General features: G+C 46.7%; 1 protein-coding gene across 1 annotated transcript in view; it reads left to right on the top strand.

The window, feature by feature from the left end:
- Positions 1-21,387, top strand: part of OPRD1 (opioid receptor delta 1) — a 97,718-nt gene that overhangs the window by 71,104 nt on the left and 5,227 nt on the right. Inside the window, exon 2 of the mRNA XM_075333937.1 lies at positions 18,174-18,526. Within this exon, the coding sequence (XP_075190052.1) occupies positions 18,174-18,526 (353 nt within the window). The remainder of the gene's footprint in view (positions 1-18,173; positions 18,527-21,387) is intronic.

Raw genomic sequence — 21,387 nt, forward strand, 5'->3', positions numbered from 1 at the left:
AGCCACCACATGCAGGAAGAGCTGCTGTGATGCCTTGGAACAGGGAGCACAAATTACTCCTGCATGCAGCCACTTCATGCTGCCACCAATGGATTATTACACAAACATAAAAGGGGGAACTGGGGACATGACTTGAGACTAGAGACAGCCTGGAAAACACAAGGAGAGATAAAGCAAACACCAAGGACCACAGCTGGGGAATAGAGGAGGGTTATTCCTTTGAGCGACCAGATGAGAGGTCATCATTGTTAGGGACACTATTAACGTGGAGGGGAGATGTGTGGCCACAATGGTGAACATTGAATATATGGGCAGAAAGGGATATTATTACATGTGAAGACATTATTACTTTGTGATACACTGGATCTAGCAGCAAGATAGGAATCCAGAAAAGATTAATCTATGATTTATTTTTTTTTTGCTATGGGATGAGGAATATTTCTTGAGGCTTGGACTACTGATCTGCTAAGACACTAGGAACACTCCTAAATGCTGGTGCTCATTAGAGGGCTACTTAGGAGCTGAAAGTCACAGGCAGACCATGGTTGGTGGCTGTGTAGCACCCACGGGGCAAGGGGTTAAATTATTACTCTTCGCCGGGCCAGTGATGTCGAGTCTGGGGATGTAACGGGTGGCCCTGCCCGGCTTCGTGGCCCCGAGGCCAGGGATTAGCCACCTCTTCGGGTGCTGTCCTCCAGGGCTGGTGGTATCGCAGCAAGGGTGGTTCTGCTCCCCACAGGTGGAGCGGGCCCCGGGGAGCATGATGGGGATGATAGTCGGCTGCTAGCACCGTAGCGCGTTGCGACGGCACCAGTCGACCATAGACTGTCACCATAGACTGAGGCAGCAGGAAGTCAGAAGTCACCAGGAAGACAGAAGTCACCAAGCAGGAAGACAGAAGTCACCATAGACTGAGGCAGCAGGTGTGGGTCAAAATCTTTTTACTCACAGTTCTGGTACTGCACTTAGGGTACCGGTCTCCGCCTTGATGGGCCCCAGCCAATCCCGGGTAAGTCCAAGGACAACGCCAATGCTGTGAACTGAGAGACCTTCCTCCATTCGCTTGATGTTGAATCCCCGACCCTGGGCCCTATGTGCCACTGTGCTCCGGGAATTGGTGGTAGCCAGAGGGACGTACAATCCCCTGTCTTGCAGATTCTGGTAATCCAACATGGAGTATGTTCCACCCTAGGGCTCTGCACCCTGCTCTGTGCTGATTCCGAGGGAGCAATGAAGCTCTCTCATCAGCAACCGTTTTTCTCCTCTATCTCTCCAGCTCACCCGGTCATCTCCTACCTCTTCCAGTCATGCGGTCCTAGCTGGAGAAGCTCTTAAGCACTCTCTCCAGCGACCATGTTGTTCTGTATCCCAGACTATTATGAGGTGAAAACTGTGTGTTCTCTCACTTCCTCTGTGCTGCCCCCACCTTCCTGATGACTCACTGGTGCTGGGGAAGTTCCATTGTTATGGTGACCACCTTTAGCCCAGTTCCAGTGGCTGGCTCTGCGTGTTGTGTAACTGCTGACTCCCTTTCTGGCTGTGTTGTGTAAGTGAAAACCAGTGGTTAACCTCTTCCTTACTCGGGATGAGTATTGCTAAATCAGCTGCAATACCCTGTGGCGACTGAGGCCTCAGGGGCGCCACAGCTGTAAAATGAGATTATGTAGGGGGAGGGGTACTCAAGCAGACTTTCGCACTAGGCCAATGAAATTTTAGCTATGCCTCTTTGCCACTGCTACATTTGTAGATGGCTCCAAATAGATGTAAATGTAATGACACAGCTTCCAAAATAGATGAGCTAAATAAAAGTAAGAAAGATAATGAATGGGATGTCACTGGATTACGCAGAAGTGTAATCTATCGTGTAAATATGAGAAAACAATCACACAATCAATGCAGCCTACTAGCTTTCCTAGAAATCAGGAGTGGTTATGAATAATGAATGTGGGATTTAATATGCTTCAGGAGAAGGATGAATCTAAAGTTGTGTGTTATCTACATTATCCTGCATAACTTTACTACATTCTAGGGATTTTTATTGATTTCTACAAAGGCAATTCTCCTGACACTAGTGACTTTTAGCTCCATGACCTTAAAACCAAATAGACAAAGTCATGAGCACTAAAACATGGCATAGCAGAAGGAAAAAATAGGGATTGCCACAGAACAGTAAAAAAAACAACAAATAAGTGGATTTCTGTGGTTCCAGCAGGTCCAGAGATTGTACCTGCCATATAGGAACAGCCCGTACTGCTGCCCCAAAGGGGCTCAAGGAAGGACAACATGACTAGGAAGGATGCTAGGCCACTGGGTCAGCATAGGGTTAATATGGATAAGGCAGTTGAGCACTAAAAATGCAGGGTGGAGTTGTAGGGTCATTTAGGGCAAGGGGGATTTGATTGGTCCTGGGCACTCGGGAAGGGGGCTGGAGGATGAGGGTCCTATATAGGTCAGGTCAGGAGTAAGGATGGAGGGCTTCATGGAGGAGATGAAGAGGATGGTCGAAGAACGGGGACAGCAATGACTGCAGGAACAGCTACAGCGGCGGTCCGTGGACGGCTGCGGTGTAGACGATCCTGCGAACCCCCCTGCCTCCGAAGTGGCAGAAAAGATCAAGACCACCCAAACGCCTCAGCCCGGAGTCGACACCGAGGAGTCGGCGGCGGAACTGAAGCAGCAGAAGACCATCAGCATCGGTGGCAGCGGAAGATCCAGAAGCAGCGACATCCAGAGGCCTGTTATGGAAGCCGAGCTGCAGGCAGCAAGGCGGCAGTGTGGTGAGTAATGCCAACCTCACCTCTCCTTCTGGGTTGCGGCACGAGACGATGATGCGTGTGTCATGCCCCTTTACCCGGTGGTGCGGTCACGTGGTCCAGTGACGCGGTCATGTGACTCAGTGCCCGTGTCAGCTGACCCGGAAGTGACATCGTGGAGTCCTGGGGCATCCTCCGGTGACCCGGACGTGACATCGCGGGTAGAGATGAGCGAACCGGTCGTGGTTCGGCTCAAGTTCGGTTCGCCGAACTGCATAGGAAACAATGGGAGGCAATCACAAACACATAAAAACACCTAGAAAACACCCTCAAAGGTGTCCAAAAGGTGACAAACAACTCACAACACAACACAAACACATGGGAAAGTGACAAGGACATATACTCATGCGAAAACAAAAGAGCTGGACAAGGAAAAAGAGGAGGAGACACAGATATAGGCATGGCATACCCTTCTAAAATCATGTAAAACACCGCAAGGTTACTCCAAGCGGAGTCTCCCTTTTTTCCAAAAATTGAGCCACACACACACCCACCCCTTCAGTGGCAGCACTTGTGCCCCAGTTGTACACTTCACAGGTAGATTTGCATCAAGCACATTTTAAAATACGCCATACTTAACCGTCCCCAGGATGACCCCGGGGTAGGTAGCAAAGTCTTTGCTGAACCATGACTTGTTCATCTTGGCTCCTTTTAAAAAAACACAGCAAGCAAGGATTACTCCAAGCGGAGTCTCCCTTTTTTCCAAAAATTGGGCCCCACACACACCCACACCTTCAGTGGCAGCACTTGTGCCCCAGTTGTACACTTCACAGCTAGATTTGCATCAAGCACATTCAAAAATACGCCATCCTTAACCGTCCCCAGGATGACACCGGGGTAGGTAGCAAAGTCTTTGCTGAACCATGACTTGTTCATCTTGGCTCCTTTTAAAAAACACAGCAAGCAAGGGTTACTCCAAGCGGAGTCTCCCTTTTTTCAAAAAATTGGGCCTTACACACACACACCCACCCCTTCAGTGGCAGCACTTGTGCCCCAGTTGTACACTTCACAGGTAGATTTGCATCAAGCACATTCAAAATCCACAAGCATTTACTCTCCCCAGGATAACACAGGGGTAGTAAATTCCTTGTGGATCCATGACTTGTTCATTTTGATGAATGTTAGTCTGTCCACATTGTTACTGGACAGACGCATGCGCTTATCTGTCAGCACACACCCAGCAGCACTGAAGACACGTTCAGAGACAACGCTGGCAGCTGGACACGACAAAATCTCCAAGTTGTAAGTGGAGAGCTCTGGCCATTTTTCAAGATTTGAAGCCCAAAATGAGCAAGGCTCCATTTGCAAAGTCATGGCATCGATGTTCATTTGGAGATACTCCTGTATCATCCTCTCCAGCCGTTGACTGTGTGTCAGACTTGTTGTCTCTGGTGGCCTTGCAAAGGATGGTCTAAAAAAATTATGAAAAGATTCAATAAAATTGCCGTTACCAGCACCAGATACGGTGCTACTGGTACGGGTAGACTGTTGAAGATGACGAGACCATCCCATGTTTGTCAAGTTACAACTGGGAGATTCACTCCCTGCACCACGGTTGTTTGGTGGAAAAGCCGAGCTAAGATCGAGTAACAGCTTCTGCTGATACTCCTGCATACGTGCGTCCCTTTCTATGGCTGGAATTATGTCACAAAATTTGGACTTGTACCGGGGATCTAATAGTGTGGCAAGCCAGTAGTCATCATCACTTCTAATTTTGACAAAACGAGGGTCATGTTGGAGGTAGTGCAGCAAGAAGGCGCTCGTGTGTCTTGCGCAGCCATGCGGACCAAGTCCACGCTGTGTTTGTGGCATAGAGGTGCTAACCGTTCTTTCTTCCTCTGACATCTCCCCCCAACCTCTTTCAACAGAATTTTGACCAAGGTCTCCCTCATCCGCTGAGTCTTCAATGTCCATGGACAGTTCGTCCTCCATTTCTTCATGTTCTCCTGCACCTTCCTCAACATTTCGCCTGCTACTATGCGCCCTTGTTGATCCCTGTCCCCCATGGTCCCATGCCTGCCGCGTTTGATGATGATGAACGTCTGGACCTTGGTGATGTTGTTGTGTCTTGCGCATATGAATCCTCCTGTAGTTCTTCACCTTCCTGTTGTCCCACCCCCTGACTCCAAATAGTGTTTAGCATGTGCTCCAGCATGTAAATGACTGGAATTGTCATGCTGATAATGGCATTGTCAGCGCTAAACATATTCGTCGCCATGTCGAAACTGTGCAGAAGGTCCTTGATCTGAGACCACTCCATTAGGGTGATCTGCCCCACCTCTGCATCTCGTTGGCCCAGGCTATACGTCATGACGTATTGCACCAGGGCTCGACGGTGCTGCCACAGTCGCTGTAACATGTGGAGAGTCGAATTCCAGCGTGTCGGCACATCGCATTTCAGGCGATGAATCGGCAGGCCGAAAGACTTCTGGAGCGATGCAAGTCGCTCAGCAGCGGTGGTTGAACGGCGAAAGTGAGCAGACAGTTTTTGTGCCCTGTTCATAAGGCCATCTAGGCTGGGATAGTGTGTTAAAAATTGCTGGACAACAAGAATCAACACGTGAGCCATACAAGGCACGTGTGTCACCTTGCCCAGGCGAAGGGCCGCACCCAGGTTTGCAGCATTGTCGCACACGGCCTTACCAGACTGCAGGTTGAGTGGAGACAACCATTTATTAAACTCAAAAGTGAGCTGGAGTATGAGATGATCACAAGCTCCATGTGTATCATCTCATACTACAGCTCAATTTTTTGGTTTTATGTAGTTTTTTTGTATTCAGTACAAATAGGGTGTGGCCCCCTTCTCAGCGAGCTGGGCATTTCATTCTGTGCATCCCCTGACTGTGTGTCCTGTTGGGACCCGGTCACTCTCAGCCCTTAGCCACATTGAGGCCTATTTTAGACCCATGGTAAGGTTTTAATATTAGAGAGTGTAGGTACTATCCCAACTGGGTACACCTTGGCGTTGGTGGGATAGCTTTATGCTTTTTTTGATCAAAAAACAGTGTTTACTAAGTACCCTATGTTTATATGCACTATGCGTTTATTTAGTTACAGCAGGGTATGTTTTCACCAATTTTTTTTTTCCCTTGGTTTCTCTTTGTCTTATGGCCAGTGTGAACATGAGCTCACAAGCTCCATGTGTATCATCTCATACTCCAGCTCACTTTTTTGTTTTTATGTAGTTTTTTTGTATTCAGTACAAATAGGGTGTGGCCCCCTTCTCAGCGAGCTGGGCATTTCATTCTGTGCATCCCCTGACTGTGTGTCCTGTTGGGACCCGGTCACTCTCAGCCCTTAGCCACATTGAGGCCTATTTTAGACCCATGGTAAGGTTTTAATATTAGAGAGTGTAGGTACTATCCCAACTGGGTACACCTTGGCGTTGGTGGGATAGCTTTATGCTTTTTTTGATCAAAAAACAGTGTTTACTAAGTACCCTATGTTTATATGCACTATGCTTTTATTTAGTTACAGCAGGGTATGTTTTCACCAATTTTTTTTTCCCTTGGTTTCTCTTTGTCTTATGGCCAGTGTGAACATGAGCTCACAAGCTCCATGTGTATCATCTCATACTCCAGCTCACTTTTTTGTTTTTATGTAGTTTTTTTGTATTCAGTACAAATAGGGTGTGGCCCCCTTCTCAGCGAGCTGGGCATTTCATTCTGTGCATCCCCTTACTGTGTGTCCTGTTGGGACCCGGTCACTCTCAGCCCTTAGCCACATTGAGGCCTATTTTAGACCCATGGTAAGGTTTTAATATTAGAGAGTGTAGGTACTATCCCAACTGGGTACACCTTGGCGTTGGTGGGATAGCTTTATGCTTTTTTTGATCAAAAAACAGTGTTTACTAAGTACCCTATGTTTATATGCACTATGCTTTTATTTAGTTACAGCAGGGTATGTTTTCACCAATATTTTTTTTTTTCCCTTGGTTTCCATTTATTAAACTCAGTCTCAAGAGCTGCCCACAACTCAGCCGCTGTGTGACTCTTATTTCCAAGACATTTCAAGCTAAAGACCGCCTGATGCCGTTGCGCTCTGCTGCCAGCATAGTAATGAGGGGTGCGTGATTCATTCTGCGCAGTTAGAACGCTGGTGGCCTAACCAGGCAGGCTTGGGGCGGAGGTGGAGGACCCAGATGAGATGGAGGAGGCAGAAGCAGTGGTGGAACTTGGACAGACAGAGGATTGACACACAAGTCATGGGGACAGCAAGACTTGTGCAGCAGACCCTTCACCATCTATCACCATAGTTACCCAGTGCCCAGTCAGCGACATGTGTTGTCCCTGTCCATGCTTACTGGTCCAAGTATCGGTGGTGAAATACACCCGTTCACACACAGAGTTTCTCAAGGAAGCGGTGATGTTGTGTGCAACATGCTGGTGTGGCGCAGGCACACCATTCTTAGAGAAGTAGTGGCGACTGGGCATCTGGTACTGGGGCACAGCGACAGACATAAGGTCTCTAAAATCCTGTGTGTCCACCAGGCAGAAAGGCAGCATTTCGGTAGCCAAGAGCTTACAGAGGGATAAAGTTAACCTCTTAGCTTTGTCATCGGTTGCAGGAAATGGCCTTTTATTTGTCCACATCTGAGGGACAGAGATCTGGCTGCTGTGTGTAGACGGTGTTGAGTAGGGTGTCCCTGGAAAAATGCAGGTTTGTGAGGAAAGTGCAGGCGTAGACATGATGTTGCCTTCATCCAACGTTGGTGGTATCGATGTCTGAGAGAGCTGTACACACGCACTTGTTTCCTTTTCCAAACCAACTGACGACCTACCAAGCAAACTGCCTGTTGCGGTTACACTGGTGGAAGTTGTGCGTGGAAAACCAGGTGTGACAGCTGTCCCCACAGTCCTAGAAGATGAAGAGCGCGCGGATGCACTGGAAGGGGCAGGCAGTGGATGGTTCGCTCCGCTAGGCCACATTGCAGCACGGTGAGCTTCCCACTGGGACATATGATATTTATTCATGTGACGATTCATGGAAGAAGTTGTCAAACTGCTGAGGTTTTGCCCTCTACTAACAGAATCACGACAAATTTTACAGATCACATAATTTGGGCGATCTTTTGCTATGTCAAAAAAGGACCAGGCTAGGCAAGGCTTAGAGGGCATGCGACCTGCTGATCCACCCTGACTAGTGCTCAGAGGCACAGTGGTGGCTGAGGATGCAGTTGTAGACGTGCTACCAGTACTCCGACTCTGTCCAGGAAGGCCAAGGTAACTTTGTCGTCAGTTGCATCCTCCTCCACCGCCTCTGTTGACCTCCTCGAGTGCCTGACTGTGGGTTGACAGTAGGTGGGATCTAGAACTTCCTCATCAATTGTTGTGTTTGCACTCCCCTCACCCTCAGACCGAGCCTCTTCTTGCCCTGACCGAATATTTAAGTTGTCATCCCAATCTGGTATCTGCGTCTCATCATCATCAGTATGTTCCTCATTGTCTATTACAACAGGTGTTTCAGTTTGTGAATAAGGGTCAACATTATGCTCAGAAACTTGGTCATCACGGCCTGAATCTGAGTCACAAAGGTTCTGGGCATCACTGCAGACCATTTCCTGGTCTGTACTCACTGTAGCTTGGAAGCAGACCTCTAATTCCCAGGCTATAGTGTGACTGAACAGCTCTGCAGACTCAGCCATCTCAGTTCCACCATACTGTGCAGGGCGGATGGAGACTTCAGAGCTGGGAGAACGCAAGTGTGATTGGGATGACAACTCAGAGGACTGGTGTTTTTTGGATGCGGTAGTTGAGGTGGCGGAGAGGGCACTTGTTGGACCACTTGAGATCCATTCAAGCATTTTCTTTTTTTGGCCATCATCTACCTTTGTTCCAGTTGTTCGTGTCCGTAAAAAAGGGAGCCCATCGGATTGTCCACGGTAAGTAGTAGACATCTTACTTTTGCTGGAAGATGGTCTATCTTCAGCAGATGTTAATGGAGCTTTGCCACCTTCCCCATGGACAAACCCTTTTTTTCCTTTTCCAACACGCCTCTTCCCCTTTCCACCAGCATCTGTCATTTTGCCACTCATTTTGATTGCGACAAGATTGTGCACTTAAAATGTGGTAGTAAAAATTGAGAGGTGGTGTAGATTGCAGCGGTGGTCTATCTTTATTAACAGCAGAATAAACAACAATAACTATCCCTGACAATGCAACTACGGCCCTTAAACTGGCAGCATAGTTTGCTAGTATAATGGCTTAGTAACAATGAGCTTGAGTGTGCAATGCAGTGGTGCTGCAAATAGATTTGCACTAGTGGGACACTAATGGAAGTCCAACAGCCACTTTTAGGATGCCACTAACTTTACCTAGTGTTTGCTAGTATTATGGCTTAGTAACATTGAGCTTGAGTGTGCAATGCAGAGGTGCTGCAAATAGATTTGCACTAGTGGGACACTAATGGAAGTCCAACAGCCACTTTTAGGATGCCACTAACTTTACTTAGTGTTTGCTAGTATAATGGCTTAGTTACAATGAGTTTGAGTGTGCAATGCAGAGGTGCTGCAAATAGATTTTCACTAGTGGGACACTAATGGAAGTCCAACAGCCACTGTTAGGATGTCACTAAGTTTACTCAGTGCTTGCTAGTATAATGGCTTAGTAACAATGAGCTTGAGTGTGCAAAGGGCAGGAGGGTACAGTGGCAGGGTTGTGGGTCAGTGTACAGGAAAGGAAGCCTCACTTTCTATCCCTCCTAATGGGGAAATGCAGCGAGGAAGTCCCTGACCTTTGCTACACAGACGCTGTTATCTGTAGCTGTTAAAATCTGTTTCCATGGACATGACACCTATGGCTCTGAGCCTGCTGTTATTATTAGCCCTTACAAGGGCTAATAGAAACTTCTATCCCTATTCTGTATAGCGCTGTGTGTAGAGCGTACACAGCAGTATCGGAGACAGGAGCTACGCCAGCGGTGAGTGACACCCAGACGCAGAAGAGATAATGGCGTCCGGACGGGCAGATACCCGTTTTTCTAATGCAGGGACATGTGACATGGACATCCTATCACACATGCCGTTGCTTCTCTGGCTAAAAGTCCACTTAGCTGTGTGTGTCTGGGATTGGCTGACATGCTGGCCCACCCCACTACACGCGCGCGCTTAGGGAAGGAAGACATGTAAAAAAAAAATGGTGATCGCCATTATCCCAGCAGCAGTGATCTGAATGCGCTGTTCCCGCACACTATAATTTCAAGGGACATTACTAAAGATTTTATGGTGCATCAGGCATTAAAAGGCTATCGCAAAAAAGTGGCACGGCAAGATTGGAGGCGCCCAGTGTCTTTCGAGTTGCTAGGTAAACTGCTTGAGGTCTTGCCTCAGGTGTGTTTATCGGAATACGAGTGTCGGTTGTTTAGCACTGCTTTTGTCCTGGCTTTTTCGGTGCCTTTAGGATCAGCAAGCTAGTCAGCAGAAACACAAAATGTCACGGTGGTTTGTGGTTGAATGATGTTGAATGTGGGGTGGATGCAGTACGCTGCCGTTTGAGATGGTCCAAGACGGATTAGCTGTGTTGAGGTCGCGTGCTCGAACTCTGGGGGGTACCGGGCTTGGTAGAGTGCCCGGTCAAACAAGTTTCGTCATTTCTGGAAGTGATGGGAACTCACGTGGGGTCCTTTTTGTCACACCAAGACGAGACTGCCTTGTCTAGCTATCAGTTTGTCTGCATCTTTCGGAGATGACTGGAGCAGTCTGGTCTCAACGAGGCAGAGTTTGCGTCCCATTCCTTCAGGATCGGGGCATCGACTCAGGCTGCTCGTTGGGTACTGAATGCGCAGGCTGTCTAGAAGATTGGACGCTGGGAGTCTGCGAGGTACAGATCTTATATGTGGCCTGCTCTGTTGTAAGGGGGCTCTGAAGGGGGTAGGGGGTACGGATTCTTTGGATTATACTTGATCCTGATTGCCCCCTTTTCCTCTTCCCTGCCCCTCCCTCCGTCGTGTCACCTTTTGTTTTGTAGGTTCTCCTTTGCTGGTATAGGTACTAGGCCATTCGTACGTCTATTGGGGCGCTCTTCGGGCTGATGTAAGACCCAACAGCCGTCAGTTGGGGGTCCCCAGAGAAACAGCGACAGTGCGCTGGATCGAGGTGAGATACCTGGCAACATCACTCTGAGGTGGACATACCACCGGATGTTCTGGTCCTGCACGTGGGGAGAACGACTTAGGTGTCCGGGCATCTAGGGACTTGATACGTGATATGAAGTGTGACTGCCTTCGGCTCCTGTCGTCCCACCCGGGTCTAGTACTAGTGTGGTCATACATTGTTGCGCGTCAGGAACGGAGGCGTGCTAGATCTGTCGAGGGTGTAAATAGGAAGCGGGTAAAAGTTAACCGGGAGGTTGCGCGTTTTATTTCTCTTGTGGGTGGTGTCGCAGTGTGACACATAGAGTTAGGGTCTCCATCCTCTGAGTTTTTACGTCAGGATGGTGTTCATTTGAACTCTGTGGGTATTGACATCTGGGCCCTGGGGCTCATGGACGGGATGGAGAAACCGTTGTTGTGAGAGGACTTGCACGCACAAAGGGTCATGTGTGCTTGCTGTGGCGGAAAGGAGGGGGGTATCTGAAGGTGGGGGGTCTGCACAGAAAAAAGGGGGGGAACACAGTGTAGCAGCGGGTTACACCTGGTGGTGCAAGTAATTGGTGATTCGGGTCCTTGCTGGGTTGAGTCTCCGTGGGACATTGGGTGGGCAACATTTGGCTAGGTGCCCTCGAACTGATGTGGTGCAGCTGAGGGTAGTTGGTGGAGCCAGTGTTGCATCGTTTTTGTTAACCTTCACTCACCCCCCTTCTTTCGGATGTTCTTCAATACATGTTTTGAAATGTTTGTATATTGTTTATGCTTTGGTATTAATAAACGGGGGCTGTTGTGGTCTTTTATATCCGTCACGCAGTCTTGGTGTTTAGTTTAGGTAAGAACCCCTGGTGGGTGGGGGATGGTTGGTTTGTCGATAATAGGGCCTGTAGTCAGCCTTTCCGGAGTCATGAGCTCTCAGGAACACAGTAGTTCCCTTCACTACACCCAGGAATCACAGATCTGGTGTTTGTATCCTCTGAGCGTAATATTTGTATCTTCAAAGCACCAGTTCAGTGTTTTTTGTTTTTCATCACTTTAAATCTAATTTCCCTGCCCCCTATGCTATACTCCCCCTCCAATGTTTTTGTGCTTTTTCAGCGTTAAGGCTGCTTTACACGAGTCGATCTATTGTGCGATGCATCGTTGGGGTCACGGATTTTGTGATGCACTTCCGTCATTCGTAACGACATCTCCTCATGTGACAGCTCCTTGCGAGTCCAACCGATGCCTAATCGTTTGAAATTCGGCCATCGTGTACTCATCGTTTAATTCCATAAAATCGTTCAGTTTTGTCTTCATGAACGACACATTGCAAAGTGTGACACCGTGTAATCGGCCATCCTCGTAGTTGTTTGTGACGTCAGTAAACGTTCAGGGCGTATTTGTGGTTTTAAATAATCACGCCTAATCTAATCGGATTGGTTGTAGCAGATGCGTTTTGATTGGTTATTACTGTTATAAAATACGGAGCTGTAGTCATGATGTGTGAACATTCAGCCTTGGCGTCATGCACAGTGTTTTATAGTGCATTAGTCCTAATTTTTCTTACGTTTGTTTGTTCGCTGGATTTTCCGCCCTCACTCCTTGTTATCCCTTTTTTGTGGTAAGTTGTTATATGCCAATCTTTCTTTTTTGGATCAAAATCGACATTAACCAGACCACAAACAACAAACAAGAATGATGCTAAGGACACACGAGGCAACAAAGACAGACGCAGAAGAGAAACAATATATATGGGATCTAACCAATCAACCACATTAGCAGAACTGGATTGAGCAGGTCAGAAGAATTCAGGGCGTGCAACAATCCAGACAACGTCACGGAGGGCTGTATAGTTTGCCTAATTACGTCCATACAAAAGACAGATTGACCAAAGGAAAACATGTGTGAAGCCTTTTGGACGTCCGCCATGGCCATTCAATATATCGATGAGCGCTTTGTGGTCGTTTGACAACACTCAACGTGTGACACATGGACAACTACCTATCAGCGATACAAACAAAAAAAAAAAAAGACTTAGCCAAATAAATCGCACGATGGATTGACTCGTGTAAAGCAGCTTTTACTCTAGTCTTGCGGAGCCATCTTCTGCTCATAACTTGCGAAAGTCAGAAGTTACATCACAAGCTCCCAAAGCATCTGTGTCAGAAAGAGACCAGAACAAGGTTCTCATAAAGATGTATTGAGTTGTGACCTCTGCTTATAGAAAATGGGGCATTGTCTTTATCCTCCTCTACCACTCCTCCTACTCCTGCCATTTTAAACAGATTTTTTTCAAAATCAGGTGTAATGATTAGATTGATTGTAAATTACTGGTGGTCTACGATTTTCCATGGAGATTGCGGTTTTCCAGTTTGCCATTTTCTGAAAACAACTTATTGCTTACGAGGGGCTGCTGATAAAGGGTGCTTTGCACGCTGTGACATCGCTACCAATATATCGTCGGGGTCACGTCGTTAGTGACGCACATCCGGCGCCGGTAGCGACATCGCAGCGTGTGACACAAATGAGCGACAATCAACGAGCACAAAAACGTGGAAAAACGTTGCTCGTTGACACGTCGTTCATTTCCTTAATATCGTTGCTGCTGCAGGTACGATTTTGTTCGTTGTTCCTGAGGCATCACACATCGCTATGTGTGACACCGCAGGAACGACGAACATCTCTTTACCTGCATCCACCGGCAATGCGGAAGGAAGAAGGTGGGCGGGATGTTACATCCCGCTCATCTCCGCCCCTCCGCTTCTATTGGTCGGCCGCTTAGTGATTGCTTAGTGATTGCTTGAGGGAGGGATTATTCGGCAGTCACAGCGACGTCGCTAAACAGGTATGTGCGTGTGACGCTGCCGTAGCGATAATGTTCGCTACGGCAGCGATCACCACATATCGCACCCATGACGGGGGCGGGTGCTATCACGCTCGACATTGTTAGCAATCGCTGGCAATGTCGCAGCGTGTAAAGTACCCTTAAGTCTTTGACTTTGTGATCTTTTTTTGTTTCTATGGTAATGAATGTTACATCACATGAAAGCCTTACGTGTCTATTATATGTTTTCAAAATTTTGTGTTTGTTGCTTATGGCAACAGTATTGTACACAAGCGGGAAAACAAAATGGCGGAGTCTAATGAGATATTCACAGCAACTGAGAGTAGAGGAGTGATAAAATTCTTGTTTCTGCAAGGAAAGTCTGCAAAGGATATTCATGGTGATATGTTGCAGACATTGGGGGATCAATGCCTTTCATATTCCACAGTTAAGAACTGGGTTGCCAAATTTAAAACGGGCCACTTCAGCACTAAAGGCCACTTTACACGCTGCGATATCGGTACTGATATCGCTAGCGGGGGTACCCGCCCCCATCGGTTGTGCAACATGGGCAAATCGCTGCCCGTGGCGCACAACATCGCCCAGACCCGTCACACTACTTACCTGCCCTGCAATGTCACTGTGACTGGCGAAACGCCTCCTTTCTAAGGGGGCGGTTCGTTCAGCGTCACAGCTGCGTCACTGAACCGCCGCCCAATAGAAGCGGAGGGGCGGAGATGAGCGGGACGAACAACCCGCCCACCTCCTTCCTTCCGCATTGCGGGCGGGAGGCAGTTAAGGCGAGGTTCCTTGTTCCTGCGGTGTCACACGTAGCGACACCGACACCGATGAGCGATTTTGCACGTTTTTGCAACAATACAAAATCTCTCATAGGTGTCACACGCAACGGCATCGCTAAAGCAACCGGATGTGCGTCACAAATTCCGTGACCCCAACGAGATCGCTTGAGCGATGTTGCAGCGTGTAAAGCGGCCTTAATGATATGGAACATCCTGGACGACCAAGAGTCGTTGTTGTTCCAGAGATTGTCAATGCTGTGCACAACCTCATACTGGAGAATTGACGAATTTCAGCTAAAGCAATAGCAGACATAATGGGGATTTCTTGTGAACGTGTCATTTGTGTCATTATCCATGAACATTTGGACATGAGGAAGCTATCTCTAAAGTGAGTCCCCAAATATTTGACAACAGATGAGAGAGGCAAGTGAGTTAAAACTTCCTGGTCAATTTGTCAGCGTTTCTGGACTGATAAGACCTTCCTGGATCGACTGGTCACTATAGATGAGACCTGGATTTATTTGTTTGACCCTGAAAACAAGGAGCAGTCAGAAGAGTGAAGGCACAGTGGTTTTCCTCATCCAAAGAAGTTCAGATTGTAAAAATCAGCCACTAAAGGGATGGCATCTGTGTTCTGGGATAAGGAGGGTGTGCTGCTAGTGGACTTGCTTCAAAAGGGTTCCACCATCAATTCAAGGTATTACATTGAACTTTTGGACCAATTGAAATCAGCTCTGAAGGCCAAAAGACGCAGCAAGCTCTCCAAAAGAATCTTGTTCCTGCAAGACAATGCCTCTGCTCACACTGCACAAGCGACCGCGGCAAAACTGGCCTGGCTGGGCTTCCAGCTGGTTGACCACCCACCTTATTCACCAGATCTAGCTCCCTATGACTATCATCTGTTTCCAAACCAGAAGAAACACCTCAAGGGTATCAAATTTCACACCATTTCTCATGCCCTGGCTTCTTCGGATGCCAGGTTTGAGGCACATCCGAAAGCCTTCTTTTTGCTAGGCTTACAGAACTTGGAATACCGATGTAAGAAGTGTGTTGACATCAGTGGAGAGTATGTTGAATAAATATAAAGGTTCATCATCTTATCTCGTTTCTTTCTGGGTAAAGCCAAAGACTTATCAGCAGCCCCTCGTATAAGCTCATCAGTGTGTGGTTGACCTCAGTGAACAAGCAATAATGCCCTTTGACCTCTCAAGATCTCAGTGACTACATACAGGGAGAATACTGGGGTAGATAGCATTAAAGGGAGTCTGTCAGTAGGATCAACCAACCTAAGTGGAGCTGAACGAACCCATGGAAGTTCAGTTCAGTGGGTGCAGTCGAACTTTAGATAATGTGACCTGAACCCTAATGGGACTCACTAATTGAGCACTTTGGGTCTCTACCACATGCACCCAGCCATAAACAGATGCCTTTCAGGGGCAGGTGGGGGGTTTCCAGTTTAGTTTTTTCCTGCACACTACAACCAATACCTCTATTGTTACCCCCAGTGTGTACTATTCACACACTGCGGGTCTCACTGTGCTGAGCACCGAGCGTAGCCAAGCACAGCGATGCTGACACGAGTGGTCGGCGTACGTAAAGCAACCAAACTCTGCTTCTTTTGTAAAGTCTGTGTTTGGTACAAACACCAAACACTAAACCTTGGGTTCACTCAACTCTAATCCTAAGCCATCTATATGTAGGTCATAGAAAGCTGAATAAGATTATACCTTGTAATTAGAAATGAGCAGGCCCATAGAAGTTCAGTCCTGTGGGTTTAGCCGGACTTTAGATAAAGTTTGCTTTGGGACCTGGAATTGCCTTGACCTCAACTCCAATGGAAGTCACTAATTGGTTCTGCGCTCACATGCAGCCATAAACAGAACACTTCCAGGGGCGGGGTTTTTCCATTTTTGTTTGGTACACACTACATCTGACCGTGCTGTTGTTACTCCCAGTGCAGGCCTTTCAAACACAGCACACACTGGGCTGAGCACCGAGCATATCTGGGCACAGCGATGCTCACTCTACATACAAAAAGCAACTGAACTCCAAACCCAAGCTCTGTTTTTTTTGTAAAGTCTGGGTTTGGTATGTACACCATATAGAGGGAAATCCCTGCGTCACCGGTGGGTAGGTGCACGGAAGTAAAAAATCAACAAACAAGGGAGGTAACCCCGGCACACTACTACTCCCAAAAGAAGAGACGCATGATGATGTTATGCTGAATTCTTTATTATTGATTCAAAAAAGTAGATAATATGCACACGCAATTCGTCCACAATAGGTCGACGTTTCGGCAATAAGCCTTCGTCAGACTGGACTTTTTATCAAGATTAATATGTTAGATACAAAATCTCCGCAATAGGTAGGTCATATCGCGTAAGTGGCTTGGGAGGCCTTTAACTAAGAGTAATGAAGTATAGACAACGTTGTGCACTAAAGTGATTCAGTCTGACGAAGGCTTATTGCCGAAACGTCGACCTATTGTGGACGAATTGCGTGTGCATATTATCTACTTTTTTGAATCAATAATAAAGAATTCAGCATAACATCATCATACGTCTCTTCTTTTGGGAGTAGTAGTGTGCCGGGGTTACCTCCCTTGTTTGTTGGTATGTACACCAAACCTTGTGTTCACTCATCTCTACTTGTAATCGAAAGTTTTATTCTAGAGAAATCTATATTTTTCTTAGTACAGTGCCTTGCGAAAGCATTTGGCCCCCTGTAGCAAAATCTACAATGGAATGGTTCACTAATAAACGTATCCAGGTGTTAGAATGGTCAAGTCAAAGTCCAGACCTGAATCCAATCGAGAATCTGTGGAAAGAGCTGAAAACTGTTGTTCACAAACGCTCTCCATCCAAACTCACTGAGTTCCAGCTGTGTGCAAAGGAAGAATGGGCAAGAATTTCAGTATCTCAATGTGCAAAACTGATAGACACTCCAAGCGACTTGCAGCTGTAATTACAGCAAAAGGTGGCGCTACAAAGTATTAACTTAAAGGGGATGAATAATATTGCACACCCCAATTTTCAGTTTATTCTTTTTTACAAAAGTTTATAATCAATAAATATCGTTCAACTTCACAATTGTGTCCCACTTGTTGATTCTTCACCATAACATTAAAATTTGTATCTTTATGTTTGAAGCCTGAAATGTGGGAAAAGGTTGAAATATTCAAGGGGGCCAAATACTTTTGCAAGGCACTGTATATAAGTGAGCTGTACCAGCCTCAAGGAGCTTATTTTAAATGATAGAAGGTATTACCAATGTGAGACGTGTAATGACTGATAGTCTGCTCTCCTGATCTACATGTCTCACTTACACTGTCCCCTTTTTTTTCAAAAATAAGCTCTGGAGGCTGATTTTCAAGGAGATCTATGTCCAGTCTACAGATCATAGAGCTCATTTGCACTTGAAAACAAACGTTGGCAATTAAACATCAGATCTCAAATATCAAGGTATCATTTTATTCAACGTTCTATGACCATGATCATATAGATGGTTTAGCAGAGTTGATCCTAATGACAAACTCCCTTTGAACATAGATCAGGTAGACAGAAAATTTGCTGAATATATTACAGTGGTGCAAACATTTTGATAGTTGTTATTATTATTATTATTATTATTATTGCGTATTACCCAGATATTCATCCTCTTTATATTTTACAGATACACAAAAATGAAGACAGCAACCAACATTTATATCTTCAATCTGGCACTGGCAGATGCCCTTGCTACTAGTACCTTACCTTTCCAGAGTGCCAAGTATCTTATGGAGACGTGGCCATTTGGAGAAATCCTCTGCAAGATAGTTCTGTCCATAGACTACTACAACATGTTTACCAGTATTTTTACCTTAACTATGATGAGTGTGGATCGCTACGTTGCCGTCTGCCACCCTGTACGTGCTCTGGACTTTCGCACCCCATCTAAGGCAAAGGCTATAAATGTATGCATCTGGATTTTATCATCTGTTATCGGGGTGCCCATTATGGTTATGGCAGTTACCAAAACAAATAAAGGTAAGTGGGTGGAAGGACTTATGACCTAGTTTTTGCCTTTAGGTAATATTTCTAAGTGTTCCACAACGATGTAGGCATTACAGGAATCATAGTGACTTAGAAGATTGTGAGTAACTGGCCTTTTCTAAATACATGGTGATGCAATTCAAGAAACAGCTATCGTTCAACTGTTATTTTGCAGCCATTTATTATGCATGGCACGACCTTTTCACAGCACAGATAAAGATGCTCTAAACTAAAAGAGCACTGAATATTAAACTAGCTGCTAATATTCACACATATATAAGAAAGAGGAATAGAGTCAGATGAGGGTGCCTAGGGTCTGCTGATGAATGTGATTCAGGGGGCCCAACCTTCATTTAGCATTGTACTGGGGATGTGATTCGGCATGAGATAAAGTAGCCATATACAATGACATACCACAGCATAAGCTGATGTAAGATTGAATTATACAATTACACTAATATAACCAATAATACTAACATAAAGTGACCATACAGTGGATAGATGCCAGTATATCAGAAAGTACTGCTCAGTCATATAACAATTAGAGAGCCTCTGTCCTTCTGACTGGTCTTTTTCAGTATTTACATGTACTCACCATAAAATAATTATGAAGTATATTTTCTTAATACTCCATGGTGCCATTCCTCTATTATTTCTACTAAAAATACACTATATGAATACATGCTGTCATCTCCCTAGAGAAAAGACTGTGTCTCTTATCAGTCTGACGATGCACAACTATCGCCATCAGCATCAGACCGTGTAGGAACAGAAACTATTGACAATGGAAAATGGTAACACCCAATTGTCAATTACGACTTTCTATAGCATTCATGGTTTAGTTCAGATACTGAGTGACAGCTGCAAGTTAGAAGGTTGCAGCTCATTGCATGGCTTTGTACTGCACCTATCTATATATTTAATTGCCTTATTCTTTCTGTCTGTCTGTCTGTCTTGCTCCAAAATGACATCATTACAGTGACAACCGTTGCCACAACACGTGCGCTAAAGAGCCTGCGACCAACGGCTCAGCTAAGGCTCCCTTCACACGTAACCAGGGTACACATCGGGTTACTAAGCAAAGCACTTTGCTTGGTTACCTGATATTTACCTTGGTTACCAGCGTACACCGCTTAGCGCTGGCTCCTTGCACACGTAACCAGGGTACACATCGGGTTACTAAGCAAAGTACTTTGCTTAGTTACCCAATACTTACCCTAGCTACGTGTGCAAGGAGCCAGCGCTAAGCGGTGTACGCTGGTAACCTAGGTAAATATCGGGTAACTAAGCAAAGCGCTTTGCTTAGTTACCCGATATTTACCCTTGCTACGTGTGCAGGGAGCCTAACTGAACAGGCCGAACTACGGGCCGACAAGATGACGCCCGAGACTTCCCCGCTCGGCTCCGCCCACCCCGCACTCCGCATGTACACACTGAACACACACACACACACACACTCACCTGTCGCCAGCCATGCAGTCCCCGGAACTGACGTCCTCAGAGCTATGGGCCTGCTCGGCTCCACCCACCCCGCACTCCGCCCCCTGCACATATTAGGCTACTTTCAACTTGCGTTGTGAGGCATCCGTCACAGTGCTTTGTGTGACGCATGTGATGGATGCGTTGCAAATAGTGAGCTAATAAAGTAACGGATTCCTGTAAAAGAACGTTTTGCGTTTTTTTGTTTTGTTTTTTTAATGTTTTGCCGGGAAAAGGAGATTTGCGGTCGGGAGGAGAGGGAGAGAGGTAACCGCAAATCCCCTGAGTGACCGCGGCGAGCCACGCGATCAGCTGTGCCGTCACTCAGGTGACCCACGGCCACAGCTGCAGTCCTCCACCCGAGAGCTGTGTCCGCAGGTCACCTGAATGAGGGCATAGCTGATCGCGCGGATCACTTCAGTTGCTGCGTGGAGCTGATAGAGAGCGGCCGTGTTCTACGGCCGCTCCTGTCAGCTTCATGCACCAGAGCTGAAAGCGTCGTGGGACCTCTGTGGATTACGTCGGACCTGGATGGGTATTTGGAGGTTTAATAAAGTGGTGAAAGAGGGTTTTTTTAGTCTTTTATTCCAAATAAAGGATTTTTTTGGGGTGTATGTGTTTATTTTCTTTAACTTACAGGTTAATCATGGAAAGTATCTCAGGGAGACGCCTGCCATGATTAACTTAGGACTTAATGGCAGCAGCCCATAGCTGCCACTAACTCCTTATTACCTCGATTGCCACCGCACCAGGGCAATTCGGGATGAGCCGGGTAGAGTCCTGGGACTGTCGCATCTAATGAATGCGGCAATTCCGGGCGGTTGCTGGCTGATATTGTTAGGCTGGGGAGCTCCCCATAACCTGGGGCTCCCCTTCCTGAGAATACCAGCCTTCAGCCGTGTGGCTTTATCTTGGCTGGTATCAACATTGGGGGGGACTGCATGTCGTTTTTTTTTAATTATTTATTCATTTATGTTACTGCACAATATAGACCCGCCCACTGGCGGCTGTGATTGGTTGCAGTGAGACAGCTGTCACTCAGCGTGGGGGCGGGTCTGACTGCAACCAATCATAGGTGCCGTTGGGCGGGGGAAGCAGGGAATACAAGATTGAATAATGAGCGGCCAGCATTTTCAAAAGAGGAAAAGTTGCCGGAGATTTGTGACAGCCGTGCAGCGCCATGCCCGTGATCGGTGAGTATGACAGAGGTTGGGAGAGGGGGGAGAGAGACCAGGAGTGATTTTAAATGATTTAGATCGTTCTGCTGGGCATGCTGAGCATGCTCAGTAGAATGTGACAGAATTTGTCAGCGGATTCCGCCGCTTAGTGCATAGCGGCGGAATCCACCACCATAAACAATCATTAGACACCTTGGC

This window comes from Anomaloglossus baeobatrachus, chromosome 2, assembly GCF_048569485.1.
Source record: "Anomaloglossus baeobatrachus isolate aAnoBae1 chromosome 2, aAnoBae1.hap1, whole genome shotgun sequence".
Classification (NCBI taxonomy): domain Eukaryota; kingdom Metazoa; phylum Chordata; class Amphibia; order Anura; family Aromobatidae; genus Anomaloglossus; species Anomaloglossus baeobatrachus.